Here is a 21,000-nt window from a genome sequence, read left to right as displayed (position 1 = left end):
AATTCTCTTTTAATGGTCCTTTACTGCTAAAGGCAAATGACTAATGTTTAAGCACATGAATATTCATGCACATCATTTTATACCAGTGATGCTGATAATGTGATTTAGATGGCGTTTGGCAATAGATCATAAAATAGCAGATAAAAGAGCCTATTACCTTACCTTATTATTACCTTATTCTGACATTTTAGAACAGTGAGCTTGCCTTCAAACATTCACAAACTAAACAATATCAACGCTTGTAGTTTTAACATTTAAAATTAACCTACTTCTGTGGTGTTTCTGTTATATATGATTTTTACTATTGGGGGAAAAAAGTAACCTATAGATATGCTTTTTTTTTTAATCTCATATATTTTTAACAGAAACATGAGCGCCAGGCTCAACATCGTTACCAACAGCAACAGCGCAGAAAGCGGGAGGAGGAAGAGAGACAGCGCCATGCAGATTACCATGCACGAAAAGAGCGGGAATCAAGGGGTGGGGAGGAAGGAAGATCTGGACAGGACTCTCAAACACATGACAAAAACTCAAGTAAAAGTAAGCCATGTGGTCCCCAAGGGGGAAGTACTCATGATAAACCGAAAAGGCCAAGCTCCCTGCTGGCCAGCAATAATGTGCTGAAACTCAAGCAAATTATACCCCTGCAGAGCAAATTCTTGTCGGGGACCAATGCCAAATCTCCACAGTCTCCTCCAGGGGGAGATACCAAAATTCCCAGCTTCCTGAGTTTCAAGTTCTTGAAATCCCCTGAAACACGGAGAGAAGCGCAGCCAGAAAGAGCCCACTCACCAACCAAGCCTTTCTATCCTGGCAAGTTGTTTAACTTCGGCAAAGGGGAAGGGCAAGGGCAAGGGCAAATGGGTGGCAATGGTTTAGCAGCTCCTATCTCAATACAACCTCGTGGGGCAACGGCTATGACTGCCTCTTCAGATGGAACAGTTCCTGGAAAGTCCCAACTTAATGGCGTTTCAGAAGACATGCCTGTGGATGAGACTGAAGAGGGCCAGGGAAGGGTGCATAAACAGTGAGCCACCTTTGTCCTACAGCTGCCTCCATTCCTCTTTTAAAAAGGGCATGACAGTGCTGTCAGAGGTGCGTTATTTTCAGGGGAATTACTTCCCTGAATCTTTTGGAGTCCAGGAAAAGGAGGATTCTCCAAATGTTGAGATACCACCTTATCTAGATACACTGGTGCAATATGCTGTGTACAACGATGCCACCTTGAGACAAAGGTGTTGCGTTGTATCATGATGCTTAGTATCATTATACAGTTCCAGCCTTACTGGATCATGAACAATCTGAGCTGTGTATTGTTACTAGGTATCTATATACATCTTAAGCTTTTTGATAAGTGGAATTTGTTTTTGCGAAACACTGCGCTGTACCATGGTGATGACGATAAGTATCATGCACATGCTGGTTCTGGGTCTTATCACAATGACGCCATGGTGTATACGGTAACAGAATATATCCAATACATATCTGAGCCCTCAACAGTGAGCTTGCCCAGGTGTATGATGATTGTTTCTGTGCTGAAGACTTCCGCTCTGTCCTCCTGGCCAGATAAATCGCAATATACTGTGGGACCTTTTTCAACATTGGCTAAGGAGTGGAGATGGCATCTGGGGTATTGTAACTGACATCCTCTTTGGCATTGTCTTTTCATAAGCCAGTCTGGCTGATGAGGTGGTTAAAAAATCATTATAACAGTTCACCATGGAGAAGTCAATCTGTGTCTCTGGTAATTTTTCCCACTTCACCGCCTCCTCTCCTTTTAAAGAAACCATCGGTATAATACTATTCTCTGTAAAATCCCTCTAACATGCAGATTTATGAGTGTTGCTTAAAGATTCCTCCAGTGCTTACTTGATTCAGTCCTGCTTGAATAGATGGATTCAAACATTTAGCTTCTATAAACATCTGTTGGTGGAGTTTACAAAGAAGCTAAGCAATGCCACGCAGCCACCTTTGACTCGGTATATGGCCCATAGAACCCAGCCAGATTCCTTCTCTCATGACGATGTGCTAGGTATATGACTGCCGGAATCAGGTTGCTATGAGCATTATAGACCCTTCACATGTTTTTCTACATTAAGCCTTGTAGTATGTATGTTTTTTTTGTTTGTTTTGTTTTTTGTAAAGCTCTTCATAAGAGCTGGATGGTTATTGACCATGCCAAAAAAACTCTAAACAAACAGCCTCACCAGTTGCTGCTATATACAAAACATTTTTCTGGCATATATATTTGTATTATTTTATACATATACACACAGACAGGCATATTTTAATAAGGTAGTGAAAATTGCAATCAGTATGTGCAAAGGGCTGTAATTCATAGCAACCAATCGGTTTTTATTTTTAACACATCTCGCTACAGTAACCTGTAATCTGCTTGGCTGGTATAGATTTCTGTCCTTTGCACATATTCATTGCACTGTCTAATTAAATAAGCCTGAAAAGGCTTTATATTGAAATATAGTATGTGGCACACCGACTAGAAGGCTAAAACAACCAATTCTGTACGCCGAAAACTGACACTGGATCAGTATGAGTTCCAGGACATTTCTGTTGTTTGCACTCTTTTAAACCCCTTCTAATAATAATAGCTATACATCCTTATGGGGTGGGCCTCACAATAAAGATTGACATTTCTAACTTAACATGGTATTATCTACCCATGAATGCAAACCTATACATTGGAGTGTGCACATCCCCAAGCACTGTATACTTGCTGTGACAAAGTCGCAGTAAAACATCTTGGCTAATAATCACTATCTATAGACTTAAAAAAAAAAAAAACACTGTTCTTCTGCTCCTTTTTGTCAGGGAGCACACACACTGCTACATTGTGCTCAAGCACTGTGTAACAAGTTAAAACAAATTTAAAGCTTTTTGACCAGCATAGCTCTTCTTGGAACAGCAAGAATACCTCTTGCCATAATGCATTAAACAAAGTCCAACTTAAACAAATTACATAGACCTGTGAAATAATGTTCCTTTTTCGTAATGCAAGTAAAAGATAATGCTACTGTGAAACGTTCTAGTCATGTATGTACAGAGTTTCCATTCTATTTCCACTCTAGCCCCAGTTATTTTTTTGGGGTACTGGGGAACTGTTTGTATAAAAAGTGAGTGTAACCTCCCCCCCCCCCCCAGAGTGATAAGAAGGCTACAACCTACCCATTCGGTAGATGAGGGACATAGCTGTGAGTGTTGTGTACAATTTGCACTCACCATTCCACCAAACGGCTTTGATAAAAATTGCTTTTTTTAAATATACTTTACATGTCTATTGTATTAAATGAAAGGCTATTGAGGAAGACATGCAAAGCATGTTAGTAAGTTTAGAGATTCAAGAAGAAAGCAGCTTCATACTTCAGCTATTCAGTTGTATTTGCACTATAGTCTAGGTGCTGAAGTTTATGTTTTTTTCAGTCTCCAATCTTTCTACAGAATCACATCTGACATGCTGTACTCCAGCCTAAACTTTTTAGTTTTGGAAAGACTGGAGACAGGTTAGATTCTCTGTTGGGTATTGTTTTCTGTGTCCATGTTGGGGACATTGGGTATTGCTGTAAGTTGAACATCTTGTTTCCCTACTTAGTAAACTCCTTGGGTGTATGCACTAGTAAGCAAGGGATAGTTACTGAAAAAATATTGAAAATTTTGTTTGACAGGAGGAAAGATTAACACATAACGATTAAAGGACAAAAGTAGGTTATATGGTCCGTAGCATTTGTTGACTTGTAGGTTGGAATTTACAGCTCAGTGAAATAATGTTTTTGCTTCTCATGATGCAAATAAAAGATAATGGTAATATAAACCAAACCAAAAAGTTCAAGTCGTGTATAGGGTTGCTGTTCCACATCCGCTCAAACAACACTGGATATAATGTAGATGTTATCAGCATGAAGCAATGTAAAGGTGTAGAGATAGATTGACGTAACTGAAACCTACATAATAAGAAGAGTAGGACAGCATTTTAGTTTTATATTGCACAATTTTACAAAGTATTACATGCAGTTTTTCTTTAGTTTAGGGACACTTTAAGGTCTCCTTTGCAGCAGTTAGCTGGATCCAGCATATTTCAGCTGCAAGAATCATGCAGCTGGGATCACAAGTGCAAACAGCTGTGACTGCTCAGCCTTTACAAAGCAATGACCGGCTGAGAGGAGCCTTTACTGTTTACATGTATCCGCACAGCAGTTACCCACAGTTAGGCACAGATGACCTAGGCGATCTGAGTGGAAGTTTTCCTCTCCCCCTCCCTCCCTGCAGTCATCTGGGAAAAGTCACAGGTCCCAGAAAATGATGTGACAATTCACAATGCGCAGAGCGTCTCATGCATGCACAGTGGGCACCAAGCTGTGAATCTACAAACTGTCAAAGCCAGATGTCCACAGTTGAGATGCCGGTGCCAGGAACAGAAGACAGAGGGAAGGGACAGCTCAGGTGAGCGCATCGCTGGACCCTGGGACAGCTGAGTGTCTGTTTATTAAAAGTCAGCAGCTACAGTTTTTGTAGCTGTTGACTTTTAATAAACTCAAAAATGACTGAAGCTCCTCATTAAGAGGAGAAACTCTCCCATGGTGGACATATATTATAAAAACCTAATGGGCGGCACAGTGGAGTAGTGGTAGCACTCTCGCCTAGCAGTAAGAAGGGTCACTGGTTCAAATCCCAACCACGACACTACCTGCTTGGAGTTTGCATGTTCTCCCTGTGCCTGCGTGGGTTTCCTCCGGGTACTCCGGTTTCCTCCCACACTCCAAAGACATGCTGGTAGGTTAATTGGATCCTGTCTAAATTGTCCCTAGTATGTATGAATGTGAGTTAGGGACCTTAGATTGTAAGCTCCTTGAGGGCAGGGACTGATGTGAATGTACAATGTATATGTAAAGCGCTGCGTAAATTGACAGTGCTATATAAGTACCTGAAATAAATAAAATAAATAAATGTATAAAACCTGTCCCACCTTATCCTATAAGAAGCAGGAGTCTGTTGGGAATACTGCATGAAAGCAGTCAGAATCTCCTTTTCCTTCCTCTTGTGAGGAAATGAAAAGGAATGTCTAACTGCTGTGGGCAGTTAAAACTGTCCTGCTGTAGATGTATTGGAGACTTCACTCAGCTGGCTTTAGGAAAAAAGTGTAAGAAGATATGATGTGAGGATCAAGCCACTTGATAATGTTAGGCATTGTTTATGTAAAGAAACTAACCTTAAACTGACCACACATTGATCAAAATTCGGCCAGTTCAGCAAGGACCCAGGCAAATTTTAATCCAAGTATGGGCAACCTGCTCATACAGTGGAACCTTGGATTAGGAGCATAATCTGTTCCAGGAGAATGCTTGTAATCCAAAGCACTCGCATATCAAAGCGAGTTTCCCCATAAAAGTCAATGGAAAGGAAGATAATTTGTTCCACGTTGACTTCTATTGTATGCAGTACCGCATGTGGCCAGAGGTGGGGGGGGTGCTGGAGAAACTCGGAAATATTTGGAGACGGCTTGGATGCACTCGGGAACGGAGTATTTCCAAGTGCATCCGAACAGCTCTGATGTCACCAGCGCCCCCGCAACTCTGGCCAAATGCGGTACTGCACTACTGCACACCGCAGAGGCTGGAATCCTGCTCGTTTTGCGAAACAACACTCGCAAACCGAGTCAGGATTTAAAAAACATAATAGCTTGTATTGCGAAACGCTTGTTAACCGCGTTACTCGCAATCCGAGGTATTACTGTACTTGGTACCTATCCAACTTGGGCACAACCAGCCTTTCGGATTTTTGGCGTGCGATTACTGCCGGTGGCTATAGTCACTAACATTAATCATCGTGTTTTTCCAGCCAGGAAGGCTCCTCATCCCCCCCCCAACAGAACACAATAGCGTGGCAGGCATTCCCCCTTCAACTCTGAATGTGTTGATGGGGAAATGGGGGGGGGGGGAATTCCTCCTGCTGCATTATTGTATTCTGAAAGCAGGAGGTTTCCCTTGCTGCCAGAATACAATGATCACTGCTGTCAGCTATAGCCGCTGACATTGATTGTAGAAAAAACCTAACAGGCTAGTTGTACCGAAGTCAATCGATAGATCAACTTCAGTACAACCAGCCTGCCTATAGATCGAAATTTGTCCGGTTCCTGCTGAACCAGCTGATTTTTGCTCTGTCTGTGGCCGGCTTTAGTTGTTTTGTAAGTTGGTTGACTCAAGAACCTATTAACTAGAAGAAAGATATCCCTATGCAAGGGACAGTCATGTGTTGGAATGTTATTTTGTAAGATTTTAAAGAATAGGCATTGTGCATTACAAGGGTGTGTGTTGAAAGGCTTTGGGCTTGTGTTGATGGCATAAGTTTTAGATATTTCTGAGATCTTTCATAATTCATCATCTGGTGCATTTGACCTGCTTCAAACGGGCTTTGCATTCTGACAAGACATGTACAGAATACAAAACCCATGAAAAGTGAACAAACCCCTGTCAATGTGACTCATAAAGTGATTCTAAAGGTAAAATGTTTTCTTCCTAGAATTCAAGTTTTATAGTTACCTGCTCTGTTGAACATTGTTGCACAGAGCTGCCCGTTACCTTTTCTTCTGGAGTCCACCGGCACTGTTGGCATCCTCTTTCTCTGGGTGCCCCTCAGTAAGCGGTGTGCTATGGGGGCAGCTGTGTGGGCATGCTCCTGAGCCAGGTTTTGTGCGTCCATAGACACACACAGTGCTGGTAAGCCACACCCCCGCTCCCTTCTCACAGGAGCTTAACCGTAGGCTCCTGCTTCCCGTGAGACCAGAAAGTGGGGATAGTGGCACTGCAGCTGGAACAGCTCTGGAGCAGCGAGAGCAGTCCGGCAAGTGTTTTGGGAGGGGGGGTGGCAGTTAGCAGGATGGTTTTTTTTACCATAATTCAGGGTATGCATTAAAGGTATAGACCTATTTAAACTTGGAAACACTTTAAGCTATTCCTCTTTGTAATTCTTTGTGGAAGTTTTCACATACTATCCATGAGTTTACTTTTAGACCTACGCCTCTATGCAGATACATACAGTTGGTTACACAATATGCAGCTGATGATGTCAGTCACAGGAGGGGAAAGTTCTATTCTGCTGTCTAAGAACATAATAGATGAGGTAATAATGACTGTAACAGCAAATACGACATGGAGAAGTGCTTGTTTAGAACTTGTCCTTGATGTAAGAACACTTATTACATAATGGGTCCACTAGTGTATGTACAGTGGCTATAAAAAATCTAGACACCCCTGTTAAAATGTCAGGTTTCTGTGATGTAAAAAATGAGACAAAAATAAGTAATTTCAGAACTTTTTCCACCTTTAATGTGACCTACAAACTGTACAACTCAATTGAAACACAAACTAAAATCTTTTAGAGGGGGGAAGTAGAAATAAAAAACTAAAATAATGTGGTTGCATAAGTGTGCACACCCTTTATATCTGGGGATGTATCTGTGTTCAGAATTAAGCAATCACATTCAAACTCATGTTAAATAGAAGTCAGTAGACACCTGCCATCATTTAAAGTGCCTCTGATTAACCTCAAATAAAGTTTAGCTGTTCTAGTAGGTCTTTCCTGACATTTTCTTAGTTGCATCCTATAGCAAAAGCCATGGTACGTAGAGAGCTTTCAAAGCATCAGAGGGATCTCATTGTTAAAAGGTATCAGTCAGGAGAAGGGTACAAAATAATTTCCAAGGCATTAGATATACCATGGAACACAGTAAAGACAGTCATCAAGTGGATAAAATATGGCACAAAAGTGTCATTACCAAGAACAGGACGTCCCTCCAAAATTGATGAAAAGACAAGAAGAAAACTGGTCAGGGAGGCTGCCAAGAGGCAACATTAAAGGAGCTGCAGGAATATCTGGCAAGTGCAGGCTTTGTACCTTTGACAACAATCTCCCGTATTCTTCATATGTTTGGGCTATGGGGTAGAGTGGCAAGACTCAAGCATTTTCTTACGGAGAAAAACATCCAAGCCCAGCTAAATTTTGCAAAAACACATCTGAAATATCCTAAAAGCATGTGGGAAAATGTGTTATGGTCTGATGAAACCAAGGTTGAACTTTTTGGCCATAATGCCAAAAGATATGTTTGGCGCAAAAACAACACTGCAAATCAGCAAAAGAATACCATACCCACAGTGAAGCATGGTGGTGGCAGCATCATGCTTTGGAGGCTGTTTATCTTCAGCTGGAACAAGTGCCTTAGTCAAGGTAGAGGGAATTATGAACCATTCCAAATACCAGTCAAAATTGGCGCAAAACCTTCAGGCTTCTGCTAGAAAGCTGAACATGAAGAGGAACTTCATCTTTCAGCATGACAATGACCCAAAGCATACATCCAAATAAACAAAGCAATGTCTTCACCAGAAGAAGATTAAAGTTTTGAAATGGCCCAGCCAGAGCCCAGACCTGAATCCAATTGAAAATCTGTGGGGTGATCTGAAGAGGGCTGTGCACAGGAGATGCCCTCGCAATCTGACAGATTTGGAGTGTTTTTGCAAAGAAGAGTTGGAAATATTGCAAGCTGTGCCATGCTGATAGACTCATACCTAAAAAGACCGAGTGCTGTAATAAAACCAAAAGGTGCTTCAACAAAGTATAAGTTTAAGGGTGTGCACATTTATGCAACCATATTATTTTATTTTTTTATTTTTACTTCCCTCCACCTAAAAGATTTCAGTTTGTTGTTCAGCTGAGTTGCACAGTTTATAGGTCACATTAAGGGTGGGAAAAGTTCTGTAATGATTTATCTTTGTCTAATTTTTCTACATCACAAAAACCTGACATTTTAACAGGGTTGTGTAGACTTTTTATATCCACTGTATGTGTCTACTTTGGCATGTGTTGACATTAACTAGTATGTGTTGACATGAACTAGTGCAGTTCAATTAGGCATGTAGGGAACTCAACTTAAGTTATCTCAGCCTTGTGTATGAAAATGCTGGGTCTTCTGACAGACTTTCACTGTATAGGATGACAGTGGATACAGACTCCAAAAGACACATGAAATGTTGCCTGACATTTAAAAATTAGTTGGTTGCCAGTCTAACATAAACGCCACCCTTCTGTTTAAGCCCCATCCCTGTGCCATATGAAGGTTGTGGTTTGGGTGCACAGCTGCAACACCATACCAGACATAAATAGAAAGGGTATCATCTGTTTTTTTTTTTTTTCTTCAGAGGTGGGAGGCCAACCCCTAAAATACAAAGATGAAGTTATAAATGATTGCATCAGCAGTAATATTTCAGTGCAGACCTCATACTATATGTATACTGCAACAGATGAGTGTTAAATATTTTGGAGCCATTAGACTTACATAGTCTATAGACTTAGTCTTACATAGTTGGTAAGGTTGAATAAAGACAGTGGTCCATCTAGTTCAACCTGAGTGTGTGTGTCTTTGTCACTAATATTTGCCATATCACTGTACATTGTGTTCACTAAGAAACATCTAAAAGTTTTTTTTTACTTTTATATACACTCCTGGCAGACCGCACCAGTTGTGGAAGTTCCACGTCCTTACCACACTTAATGGGTGTATGCGGTGAGGAGGTAAAAGTGGTTGGATTGTCTTGTCTCTCTCCTTGTGTTTGCAGCCATAGTGGCTTTTGAGCCTTTTTATTGACCCCTCTTTGTAATACAATGACTAGATTCAGAAACTATGCAAGTGCTCCTGCTCCTTCTATTAGGCAGCCAGCTAAGAAAACCAATACACAGCTAAAGTAGCTCATCACAAAACAGTATGAAGGGAGATTGTCTGGCGCACTGTAAAGTTGTCAAGAAATGGCATGCCCTTCTCACCATAGAGGCGCAAAAGAAAAATTTGTAACAATGCAACTAATGTGTTAAGAAGGCCCATTATAAATAAAATGTAACATATTTAATATAAAAAACTCGTTAATATTTTATTCATCATATTTATTCAGCTTAGTGGAGGTCATTCGAGAACCAATCTGACTTTAAAGCTTTAAAGTTTGATTTGAGGCAGCTAACATTTTAAATATGGACAGTCATGCTTTAGCTAACTCAAGTATCGCATACAATTGTATAAACCGCTACAGAAATAAACTCATACTTGACCTCAGCTGGCCTCACATCAGGAGGGCTATAATTTGGATGTTGTCCATAGGTAAATTGTCATTGTCAGCTAAATACTAGAAGCAAAAATATCACATACAGGAAGGTTCTCATTTAGCCCTGGTTTACACCAGTGCAATTTGTCATGCGATTTGACAGTTCCAAATTGCATGACAAATTGCACCCCATTGTTGGAAATGGAACTGTTCAAATCACAGTGACTTTGAAAAAGGTTCCTAGACAATTTTATTCCCGATTTCATTGTGACTTGCATTGACTTCTGTTAAATGAACTCGTAAGCTGTGGTGAAATTGGAGGTACAAATCACACCGATCTGTGCCTTTGAAATCATGCTGACGTAGCGATTTCAAAACCACACTGTTGTGAACCAGGGCTTATCCAAGCCATGCACAGATCCTTTGTACTCAGCCTATGACCAGGGGCCACATACATCCCTTTTGGCACATATTCTGAGATCCTCAAAGCCCCTGCTAACTATTGTCTGTCCTTACCGTAGGACAGACAATAAAACTATTGTCTTTCCTTACTCCAGCAACTGAAGAAAAAATATTCCTTAGACTGGCTTTAAGTAGTTAAATGGTTTGATTTACTTCTTACTTTTTCTGAGCATTCTTTCTCTAGTTTTGTGTTGTTATAATGTATCCATATTAAATATGGCAGGGGTCATTTTTAAGGGAGCACAAATGTGGAAACACTGATTTTTTAATGGGGCTGTAATCTCTAGTAGTCTAATGTAATGTGTATCTAGTCTGACTGCTTCCAGATGCATGTCCCCAACCTCCAAAAACACCTATAGCTCCTTCTCCTGTTTCATATTTGCAGTCTGTGGCAATCTCTTGTAGCACGCTGTAGTCTCTGATCATCACCTGTTGTATGTCTGTAGTCTCTGAGAGCTTTCTGTGATCATAGCTTCACTGAAAATTATGGGACACTTTGTTCAGAGGCTGTACTTGAGCCCATCATATCAAGTACGTTGACCAACCCTGTTATAGATAGTAGTGGGTCATTGCATTCAATTGGCTTCCTCAGTTTTAATAACTGTTAGGAAGGTACATAACATAGTATATAGTTTGTAAGGTTGTGTTTTTATTTTATACCTCTTTTGAGTGCATTTTGCTGGCCAACAAATGCACCTCTGAATGATCCATTAAAGTGGATGTAAACCCGAATTTTTTTTTTTTTTATGTCATAATGTAGAGTATAAGATTTCCTATCGTTTGAGCCCAGTCTTGCCACAAAGAGTTAATCCAGCTCTGAGCAATGCTCTTTTATTGTTCAGTGAGATAAAACTTGACAAACCGAGAAAAACTTTGTCAAATCCTCCCCCTTGCTGTGAGTGACAGGTGATTTACATCTCGTGCACTAACCTAAGACACAGGCATTATTTTTTAATTCCCTCCCCCACTCCTTTCTTCAGCAGCTCTGCAAGGATTGGCTGTTCCACACCTCAGCATGATTTGGCATGCTGAAGTCATGTGGTTACTTTCCTGTCTTTTCACTGGATGTTAGAGATCATAGCAGAAGTTCAGTATTAGAAATACACAGAAGAAAATGCATATTGACAAGGGGAGTGTAGAGGTGGGCGGGGAGTCTACTGACATCACGACTCCACCCACTGAGCTCCAGACAACAGACCCACCCACAGAATATGCAGTTTTTCGGATCTCATAACAGACAGAGGGGAGACATTTGACAGGTAAAGATACATGCAGCAGACATGTATATCCTTATAGATAACCCCCATGGCAGTAGTTTAGAAAGGATGACATTGGGTTTACATCCACTTTAAGTGTTCTATGTGTACCCAATTGTCAGGAGATCTTATACTGTTCTTATACTACAGGCACAACCTGATACACAGCAGCTGTCAGTGCTTTGACAAAAGAGCATGTGAATGTGTGGGTGCATCGCTTTGTAATTTGTGGTGCAGTGGGTAGCAGTACTGACCTCTGCTTTAGGTGCTTAATTGTTTGAAGGTTTAAGGGGGTTTGACTTGTGTTAGATCTGATGGATTTAATGGATATTAAAGTGGTTGTAAACCAAAAGACAAAGGCACAATGAGCTAGAATGCATAGCATACTAGCTCATTATGTATTACTTACCTGAGATCGAAGCCCCCGCAGTGGTCCTCGTTCACTGCTCTGGCTGGCGACATCGCTCCCGGAGTTACTTCCGGGTATCGCAGGCTCCTCTGGCCGGAGCCGCGATGACGACACTCCCACACATGCACACGGGAGCCGGTGGTAACGGCACGTACGTGCCATTGCTTCAGTGCGCATGTGCCGGTGACGTCGGCACATGCAAATACAGGGGATATCACCTAAACCATTCAGGTTTTGGAGATATCCAGGGTAGCTACAGGTAAGCCTTATTATAGGCTTACCTGTAGCAAAAAGTGCGTTGTAAGGGTTTAAAACCACTTTAATTTGTCTCTTCAGACACGTTTTTTTTGCCTGTGTATGTAAGTTATGAGTTTACTATAACAGAGAACAGCTACCATTACTGCAAGCATTGCACTTAGTGGTGGCCAAATTCTCTAATGCTTGTTTGAGTTCTGTGTTCATTTGATACTTTATTGTGAAAGGTTTTCAAGTAGCCAGCTGATATCTACACAATGTTCTGATACAGAATACACAAGCAACTAGGTAAAATGACCTTACCAGAGCATCACATAATGACATAATTAAAAAAATTGATGTTGTAAAGAACAAAACAACCTTATTTTAAAAGGATGCATGTCACCTTTAATAAACCACTGGTTAATCGAAGATTTAGATTCTATAGCACAAAGCTATAACAAGTAAAGAGCAGAGCAAATAACAATATGCCTTTAGCACTGAGAACATAGGTATATAAGTAAACATGTAAATTGGTCAATGGCTTGGCTACAAAACAGTTATTTTAAAAGTTGAACAAAAAAAATTACCATGACAAATGGTCAGATGCTGTTTCCTTCTAGAAATTCAACAGCTGTAATCCAGTTTATGTGTACTGGCAATGCTGACACTCATGGAAAGGAAGAATTGCTGAAATGCATGTGTATAGAGGCTTACTCTAAGAATGCGAGGTCAGGAATAGGATGACGACCCTGTGTAAGCTCATGTCTATCATTAAGTGGCTTTGACTGATACACGTATCCTTAAGCAGGGATCTACTAAGATGGCCTGCGGCTGACCCTTGGAAGTGTGCAGATGTACAGCGATGTTTGGTAGAGGATTTTGTTCATGAATGAAGCATTCTACTGGTCATGTTAATTATATCCGGTTCTCTGTGTTTTCCTACATTTTGCCTGCCATATGTCATGTCTTCTAATATCTGTTTATTTACCAATGCCTCCCTTGGGTGTAGTCTTAATGGTTTTTCAAGGACTAGTCATGTTAGCAGATGTATTTTCTGCTGGTTATAGTAATTGAGCTTGTGGCTTTATGACAGCAATCATATTGCCTTTCAGCTGTCTTCTACCCTTAATGTAAACAGGTTTCAAGAAATGCCAACTTCTCAATTGTAACGTTTTACTGCATAGCAACAGGTATTTAAAAAAAACAAGCTATGCAAAGAGAATAAATAATGTTGTAATTAATGTATGAAAAAATATATAGGTAAACTGACTTCAGACTAGTAATTCCTTGGGCCTGGACACTTGGTTACATAGCTAGCATACCACGAGCCAGGTGCTTGACAAAAAAAAGGTGAAAAATTAGATCGATGCAACGCTGAGCAGGACTTTGAGAGTGTTGTTTTCTGGGAGGCTGAACATTTCTGCTTTCAGTACTGAACCTGGCTTAAAAGATCAGCAAGAATAAGAAAAGGGAACAGTGTTTACTGGAGGAAGTCCTACTGTGACATGCATCAAAGCCCAAGATCAAACCGATAACAAGGACATGACAACCATTTCAAATTGAGTCCAGCTTTCTCCATATAAACTCTGCAGAAATAAGGGGCATTTTTAAAACTATTATACGCAAATATTATTTTAAAGCTATGTTTAAAGCCCCTGGTTTAGAGAAATAAAGCGTAATAGAAGGGATTAAATACTAATAGTTTGGGTATACTTTATACAAATAGTTAAAATAAAATTGTACTAAAAGTTTGGCCAAGCTTTTAGTATAATTTTTTTAACTAGTTGTATCAATAAAGTTTGTTATTTTTAATATAAAATGGAGAATGCTTGCTCTTTTCTGGTGCATTATACAGTACAAATAATTTGCATTTAGGAGTAGTAGTCTAAATGAGAAGTTTTTATTTTGGGGTTTATTTGCTACATTTCCAGTGACTCCTCCTTTCATTCACATATTTTTGGTTTTATAACACATTGGACCTTGAGGAATTTTAACGCTTTGTTGATGTAAAGTACACTTACCAACCTGCATAGCTTTCCTAAACGAAACCCCTCTTCCACCAGCTGCTTATTTTCTTCAGCAGGACCAGCCATGGTCTCAAGCTAATATCCTCTTTGCTGCTGGTTGCACCTGTCTAGGTCACCATTATTTACTTGTATTGTGCCATCTTCCGAGACTGGAGACAGTAAGTAGTTGGAGGGTAGTTGGTTAGTTTAGGTCAGGTGAGTTTGACATGATGGGTACTTAATATTATGTTACGTAGAGTGAAAAGACATCAAGGTGGATGGGAATACCCAAAACTCAACAGCTAGGACCTGTAGCAGTGATAGTTTGCCATAAAAGTGACTCAGCCTACTACATTCCATCTACAGTAATCCTTTAACACACTTATGCAATTGTTCTAAGTTGGGGAACATGACCTGTTTTGTTGCCCGAGGACTGGATATAGGAAATACTACAGTTGATATAAGAATAATCGTCTAAGAATATCTGCTCAGAAAGAGGTGGCCTGTGTGGATTATGGCTGAACCATGCCCTAAGTGACCTTCTTTGCTAATAGAATTTTCACACTACAGCAGAATCCCTAAAGCAAATACATTACTAATTACTTTAAAAAATGTCAAACATACTTTGAGTCTATGCTTGAATAAGCAACCCAACTATCTGATAATGAACGTGTTCATAAAATGCACTATGGCATGGTATGGAAAAGCCTACAAATCAAAGACAAGCCATCGAGACCACAACCGGTCACGTTTTTACAATATATCTAGTTGTATAGTATATAAGAAAAATGAAACTCAATTAAAAACACATTGCCGGATTTGATAAAGAAACCGGACATTTTAAAATATCATAGGTGGGCATGTGTATAGACTTTTCAATCATTTCTACATGCTGCAGTTTTCAATAAAGGGAATCTATAGCCCTTTTTAGTCCTGTAAATATGAACAGTTTAATGTAAATATACACTCAAAGCTGGAAAATCTTTTGAAAACATTTTTGGGTGTATAGTTTGTATATGTACATGGAGGCAGCCAAGTTTCTCATTGCAAGCTCTACTTCATAGTGCTGCATAATGCTTGTGCTTTAGTATTTCTTAGTACAAGCCCATCATTTTTTACTTAGTAAAAACAACATGCACTCTACGGCTTATCTTGTAACTAATTAAAAGCAGCAGCTGTTAAACAGAAATACTGACTATATTAGGAATAGCAAATCTGAATATAGAAAACTGCTTTCAGATAAACTTGGTATAGTAAATCTCTGAAAATACTATAGTTTCCCTTTTTAATTGAAAACTGTATCACGTCCTCATGCTGAGCTAACAAGGGAGACATCAGCTCAGCAATGGTTTCAGTGAGAATTGCATTCCCATCATACTAACGTTTTGGAGAAATATCTCTTCTAAGTGTTTCTGTATTGAAAGTCAAGAAAATGTTGTGTGGTGTTTCCTGTAGACTCTTAGAAATCCATTCTCAGTGAACCCATGCTCGGGTGATGTTGTGTTCATCAGCTCAGCACAAGAACAGCATGCTGCAGTCTTCAGTGTAAAAAAAATAAAAATAAAATTTAGCATGCAGAATTTATCCAATTGCCCTTAACCTATTGCTGCACCATTGATTTATAGCAGCTATGATTTTCCTTGTTTGAGAATTCCATCACCCTGGAAACCCTTGAAACTGGTCTCTAGCAGTGTTGGCAAACCAAGCAATCTTTTTTTTCTCCAGCATGCTCAGTATTAGGGTTAAAACATCAAGTCGTTGCATGTGTGGGTGATATGAGATCAAATGCAAGCACGGTTACCAACCCAACTTACAAATTTAATTTGGTTTAAAAAGTATTTGCAGTCATTTTCTTTTAACACTTCTGTATGTATCGGTTGAAGCCGCCAATAGAACAATTCAGCAAAATGCATGAGCAAGCTTAAATACCAGGTTCTGTCTAATACCATAGAATACAGACACATTGATACACCACAGCCACTTTTTACATGGGTCCTTTACCCTTCATTCTACATTGCCTAATTCAGCAGAAGACATCTGTATTAAAAAAAAAACAAAAATAACGTGTTCACCAGCCACCCTGGATGGACTGGCCTAAGGTCGATTGTTTTTCATTCCTTTTTACTGTCGCCTGTAAATGTTTGTGCTAGGTGGCACTAAACAATGACCATTTCACTGTCATTAATTCAGTAATTATCAGCCTGAATCCATTTCCTGTGCATTGTTAGGTAAAAATAATTTTGGGGCTAATATCACACATAGAGCTGTCATTTTATAGAATTAACTATACAATTATCTAAGCTATGTCAATATAATTGTCCTTTGATGGCAAAACACTGGGGACCTCAGAAAAAATAGTGGTAGCCCAATCTGAACATATATTTGAATGTATGCAAAGTTTTTTTTTTTTTTTTTTTTTCTTTTTTCCTGTCTTCTGCTGCTGGCTTAGCAATAAAGCAGCAATATTTGTCTGCCCCAAGGTAGCTTGTCAGCCTTATGCAGACAACCTGTGCACTAAGGAGTTCATGCTGAGGAAGCATCAGAGCGCAGATCTTTGCATTTGTTAACAGTGAAAACGAGCGTCCTTAAAGCATTGCAAAATAATACTATTGATCAGATATCTGTCCTGTAGAGGTGCGTTATAAACATGTCATTATTATTCTGTGTAAGGATAAGTTCCCCTTCCCTGGCCTAGCATCAGTAATTGCCTTATGATGACATAGAGCAAGGCAAAAAGTCAGTCTTTAGTGCCTGCCCTAGTGGAGCCTCCACTCCCATCGTGCTGATTGTCCATCATACAGGGTTTAGCAATTGACAAGGTCTTGCCACAGAGAAACATGGAGACCCCGTGTCTATCGTGGGATGGATGGGCTGCCATTAACTCACCAGAAGTGGGCTGTAAACAGCAAAAGAAGCGGAGACTAGGCATTGAAATATTTCCTTCACTTATATGAAGTGTATTTGGTATTTACTGATGGATAGGCTGGGCCTAGCCTTTTTTTTTTATTTAATGGACTACTTATCCTTTAAAGGGAGCTTGTGAGGATATTACAACAACTGACATAGATTTTTTTTAAAGTTGCAGGTTTTGGCTTTACCATCTGAGTGTCTCAGGCCTGAGACAATACAACATGGGAGTTCAGATTTCTCTTGTTGCATGCTGTTCCTGGTCAGTAAGTCACCGTGAGCCCTCAAACCATCCCCCTATTTGTATCCTCACGGGTACTCATCAAAAGCACTAAAAACAAGCAATCAGATGACAAGTCTTTTCTTCCACTAGAGATCTGCAGTGCTTGGCGTGATAAACTTTATACATCTGTAGGCAAGGTTTAGAACTTACTCAGCTTACTGTCTTTTAAATCAACAGCCTGGGGAAATGGGATATTTATTTCTTTATTTTCTCATATTTTTGTAAAATCAGCAAAAATGCAATAAAAATATATTTCAACAAAATATCTAGTTTTTTTTTCTTTCCCACATCAGATGTTTATTTTCTGTGAAAAATATAGAGAATATTTAAATCAAGTAAGTGACTGAGCCATTCACACCATGTGTAGTGACCGGCGTTTTTCCACACTGGATAAACACAGGTCACTGCAAAGGCACGTTGAAAATAATGGTGCCTTGTTCACACCACAATGTTGTGTACAAGGCATTAAAACACAACCTATCTGCATTTACACACAACGTACATGAATATGCAGTACAGCGTTAGTATTTTGAACCTTCCAGGGACCTGTCGCTTCACAAGGGATGACATAAAAATACAATGGGGGGGGGGGGAGTGAAACTGGAGAGTGAAAAATCTGGTGAAGCTGTGCAGAGCAGCCAACCATGTTCAATCATGCTTTAACAATAAAACCTGGAAGCTGATTGGTTTCTATGCAGAACTGCACCAGATTTTTCATACTCCAGTTTCAGTAAAGCAATCCTTGGTTGCTAGGACCACCCATGTCCTAGCAACTGACGACATGCTTTTTAGGTGCACACAGCAGGAGGAAACAACCTCCACACAGAGAGGCTAGTCCTCCCAGCTCCGCCCCCTGCTTCCTGTCTCCAGGCGGCTTCTGCACTCTAAGGTAAGAAGGACTCTATATTGTCTGCAACTGACAGTGTGTGGTGCAGGGGTGGACTGACTGGGGGCCAGTAGAGGGCCCACACAGCTGGTGGAGGCAAAGCAAGGTTGGAGGGAGATCAAGGATTGGAGCAGAGAGGAGAGAGAGAGTCTGCCGCTGGGAAAGGTGCAGAACCAGGGAGACAAGACCAGGGCCAGCCCCCACAGGCACGCCCCCCCTGGATCTCTGTGACAGATGTCCTGTGAAATTCTACCCCTGGACTACACCATGCTTTTTATGAAAAAAAAAAATCTCTCCATGGTAGCTACAAAGCTAAGCTCCATTACCAATCAGGTGTGGGTATTTTACTGTGAATGTTAGCACTTTTATATAATAGAATTTTATTTTTGTATTCTTTATTTAGGACATAACCCCATTACATATGGAAACGTAAATATATTTTCCAGACAGAGATAAATGAGACAGCATGTGACATAGTAATGAAACGCTTAGCAAAATTTTCCTCATTAGTAAGCATGGTAATGAATGTCTGTTCAGTAGTTTCATTTCTTTTACAGAAAAAACACAGAGCTTTCATTTGTTTGCAATAAAAGATTAAAGTCATTTGCGATGGAGTTCTCTAGTGTTTTCTCTATTTGAACTCTTACAACTAAAGGGAGTACGAGGGGGCTCACAGCATGTTACTGGGGATCCAGGACACTTGCAGTAGACTGGAGAAGCCATCTTAAAATAGTATGAGCAGGCATTATTCACTCTGCATTCAATACCAAGGCCTATTAGTACACGACAGGTTTACTTTATTGGAAGTCATATTGATTCGTGTTATTAGAATATGAAGTATACAAACATGGCAGACTTCAAATACAATACAAAAGCAAGACCATATAGGACAATGAAATATGTAATGAACCTGACTCCAGTAAAAAAAAAGGCCCGCTTGCTATGGCTTACTGTCTTTTATCACTACGCTTTTGGATTGCTTTATTGAATAAGCCCAGCAGTAGAAATACCTTGAGACAAAAGCAAAGAATTGATATCTTGTGCCTGATGAGGTCATCTTGTGTATCATTACATTTGGTGGAACACCATCCAAGCATGGGAAGGGATAAAGAACCTACATCAGGTTTCCGTTGCTCTTTGGGAGATTTACCCTTGCATTCTGTCCTGGTGACAGCAAGCAAGAAGAAACTTGCCTAATAGCACACAGAGGTTCTAACCCTTTTTAAGTTTTGGTTGGGAGCTGTCTTAGTGACAGAGAGGCTCCTGTTAATCTATAGAAAATGCTGTCAGTGGGGTGGGTCGGTGATGACAGGCAGGGAGCAGAGTACAGCAGTGACATTCATGGTTTTCACACACACAACCTCCTCCTCCTCCTCCTCCATCCCAGCCTTGGAACTGGTGAGACTAGCTCAGGTGTCACCTCCTCCCTCCCTGACCAGTCCTGATCCCTGCCATCACTGTTTGCATTAACTCACTACCAGAGAGCAGATGAGACAAGGGGCACTGACTCCACTAACAAGGGGGTCTTACATCAACCATAGGGGGATCTGATTCTAATAATTGGTGTGTCTGACTCTGAGAATGAGGAAATGGTACAGAAAAGGGGGCTCTGTGCTGGGCTGGAGGTGACTGGGACAGAAAGCAAACTCATACTACCTTCAGGAGTACACGGAGCTAGATACTATTTAGGAGTACAGGGGGTCTGGTGTTATCTAAGAGTACAGGGGTTTATAGGGGGGTCTGGTGTTATCTAGGAGTGGGGTACAGGAGATCAGGTGTCCTCTAGGAGTATAGGGGGGTCTGTGAGACTTATGCTTGTGACACAACAATCAAAGAATATTTTTTATGTACAAGGAAGCCCAGGTTTTGTTTAACAGTGCCTCTTTAGACCCTCCCACTGTTAATAATTTGGTCACACCATACCTCCCAACTTTTTGAGATGGGAATGAGGGACACTTTTTAGCAAAAGTTTGTAGCTTAAGACACACCTCCTGCCATGCCCCCTTAAAGGAGCATTGTACAAAAATAAATGATTGGTTAAACCCGCAAGTGTTTTTTTTACCACTACTATTCCTTTATACTGGCTTTTAGAATTTACAAATGAACCAATTTAGAAATTGGATGAAAGGTTTAGGACTGTAAAACACTTTTTGATAGATAAATAGTGCATTTTTTTTACACAATCATATTGTTTAAACCAAAATGAGGGACAGAGATTTTGTTCCAAATCAGGGACAGTTGGGAGTATGGTCACACCCACTTTTTACCACAGGTCACTATCTCCCTAAAGTGTCCCTCATTCCCAAGTTCTAAAGTTGGGAGGTATGCTTTAAACGCTTCCTGACCAGCCGCTGCAGTTTTACTTCGGCAGAATGGCACGGGTAGGGGAATCGACATTATGTTATGGCGGCCGCGATGATCAGATTCGTTGTAGAACCGATCAGTCCCCAGGCCAAT

The 21,000-nt window shown here is 40.3% G+C and overlaps 1 protein-coding gene across 3 annotated transcripts in view; it reads left to right on the top strand.

Moving 5' to 3' along the window:
- ANO8 (anoctamin 8) overlaps positions 1-17,920 on the top strand; it is a 189,815-nt gene extending 171,895 nt beyond the window's left edge. For 2 of the 3 annotated variants that reach the window (XM_073592175.1, XM_073592183.1), the window contains exons 17-18: positions 366-1,095; positions 17,547-17,920. In XM_073592175.1, the coding sequence (XP_073448276.1) occupies positions 366-1,031 (666 nt within the window). In that variant the 3' untranslated portion in view covers positions 1,032-1,095; positions 17,547-17,920. The remainder of the gene's footprint in view (positions 1-365; positions 1,096-17,546) is intronic. The other variant, XM_073592192.1, reaches the window with a different exon arrangement.
- The last annotated feature ends 3,080 nt before the right edge of the window (positions 17,921-21,000 follow it).

Source organism: Aquarana catesbeiana, linkage group LG01 (assembly GCF_042186555.1).
Source record: "Aquarana catesbeiana isolate 2022-GZ linkage group LG01, ASM4218655v1, whole genome shotgun sequence".
NCBI lineage: Eukaryota > Metazoa > Chordata > Amphibia > Anura > Ranidae > Aquarana > Aquarana catesbeiana.
This window is presented reverse-complemented; position numbering and strand designations above follow the sequence as displayed.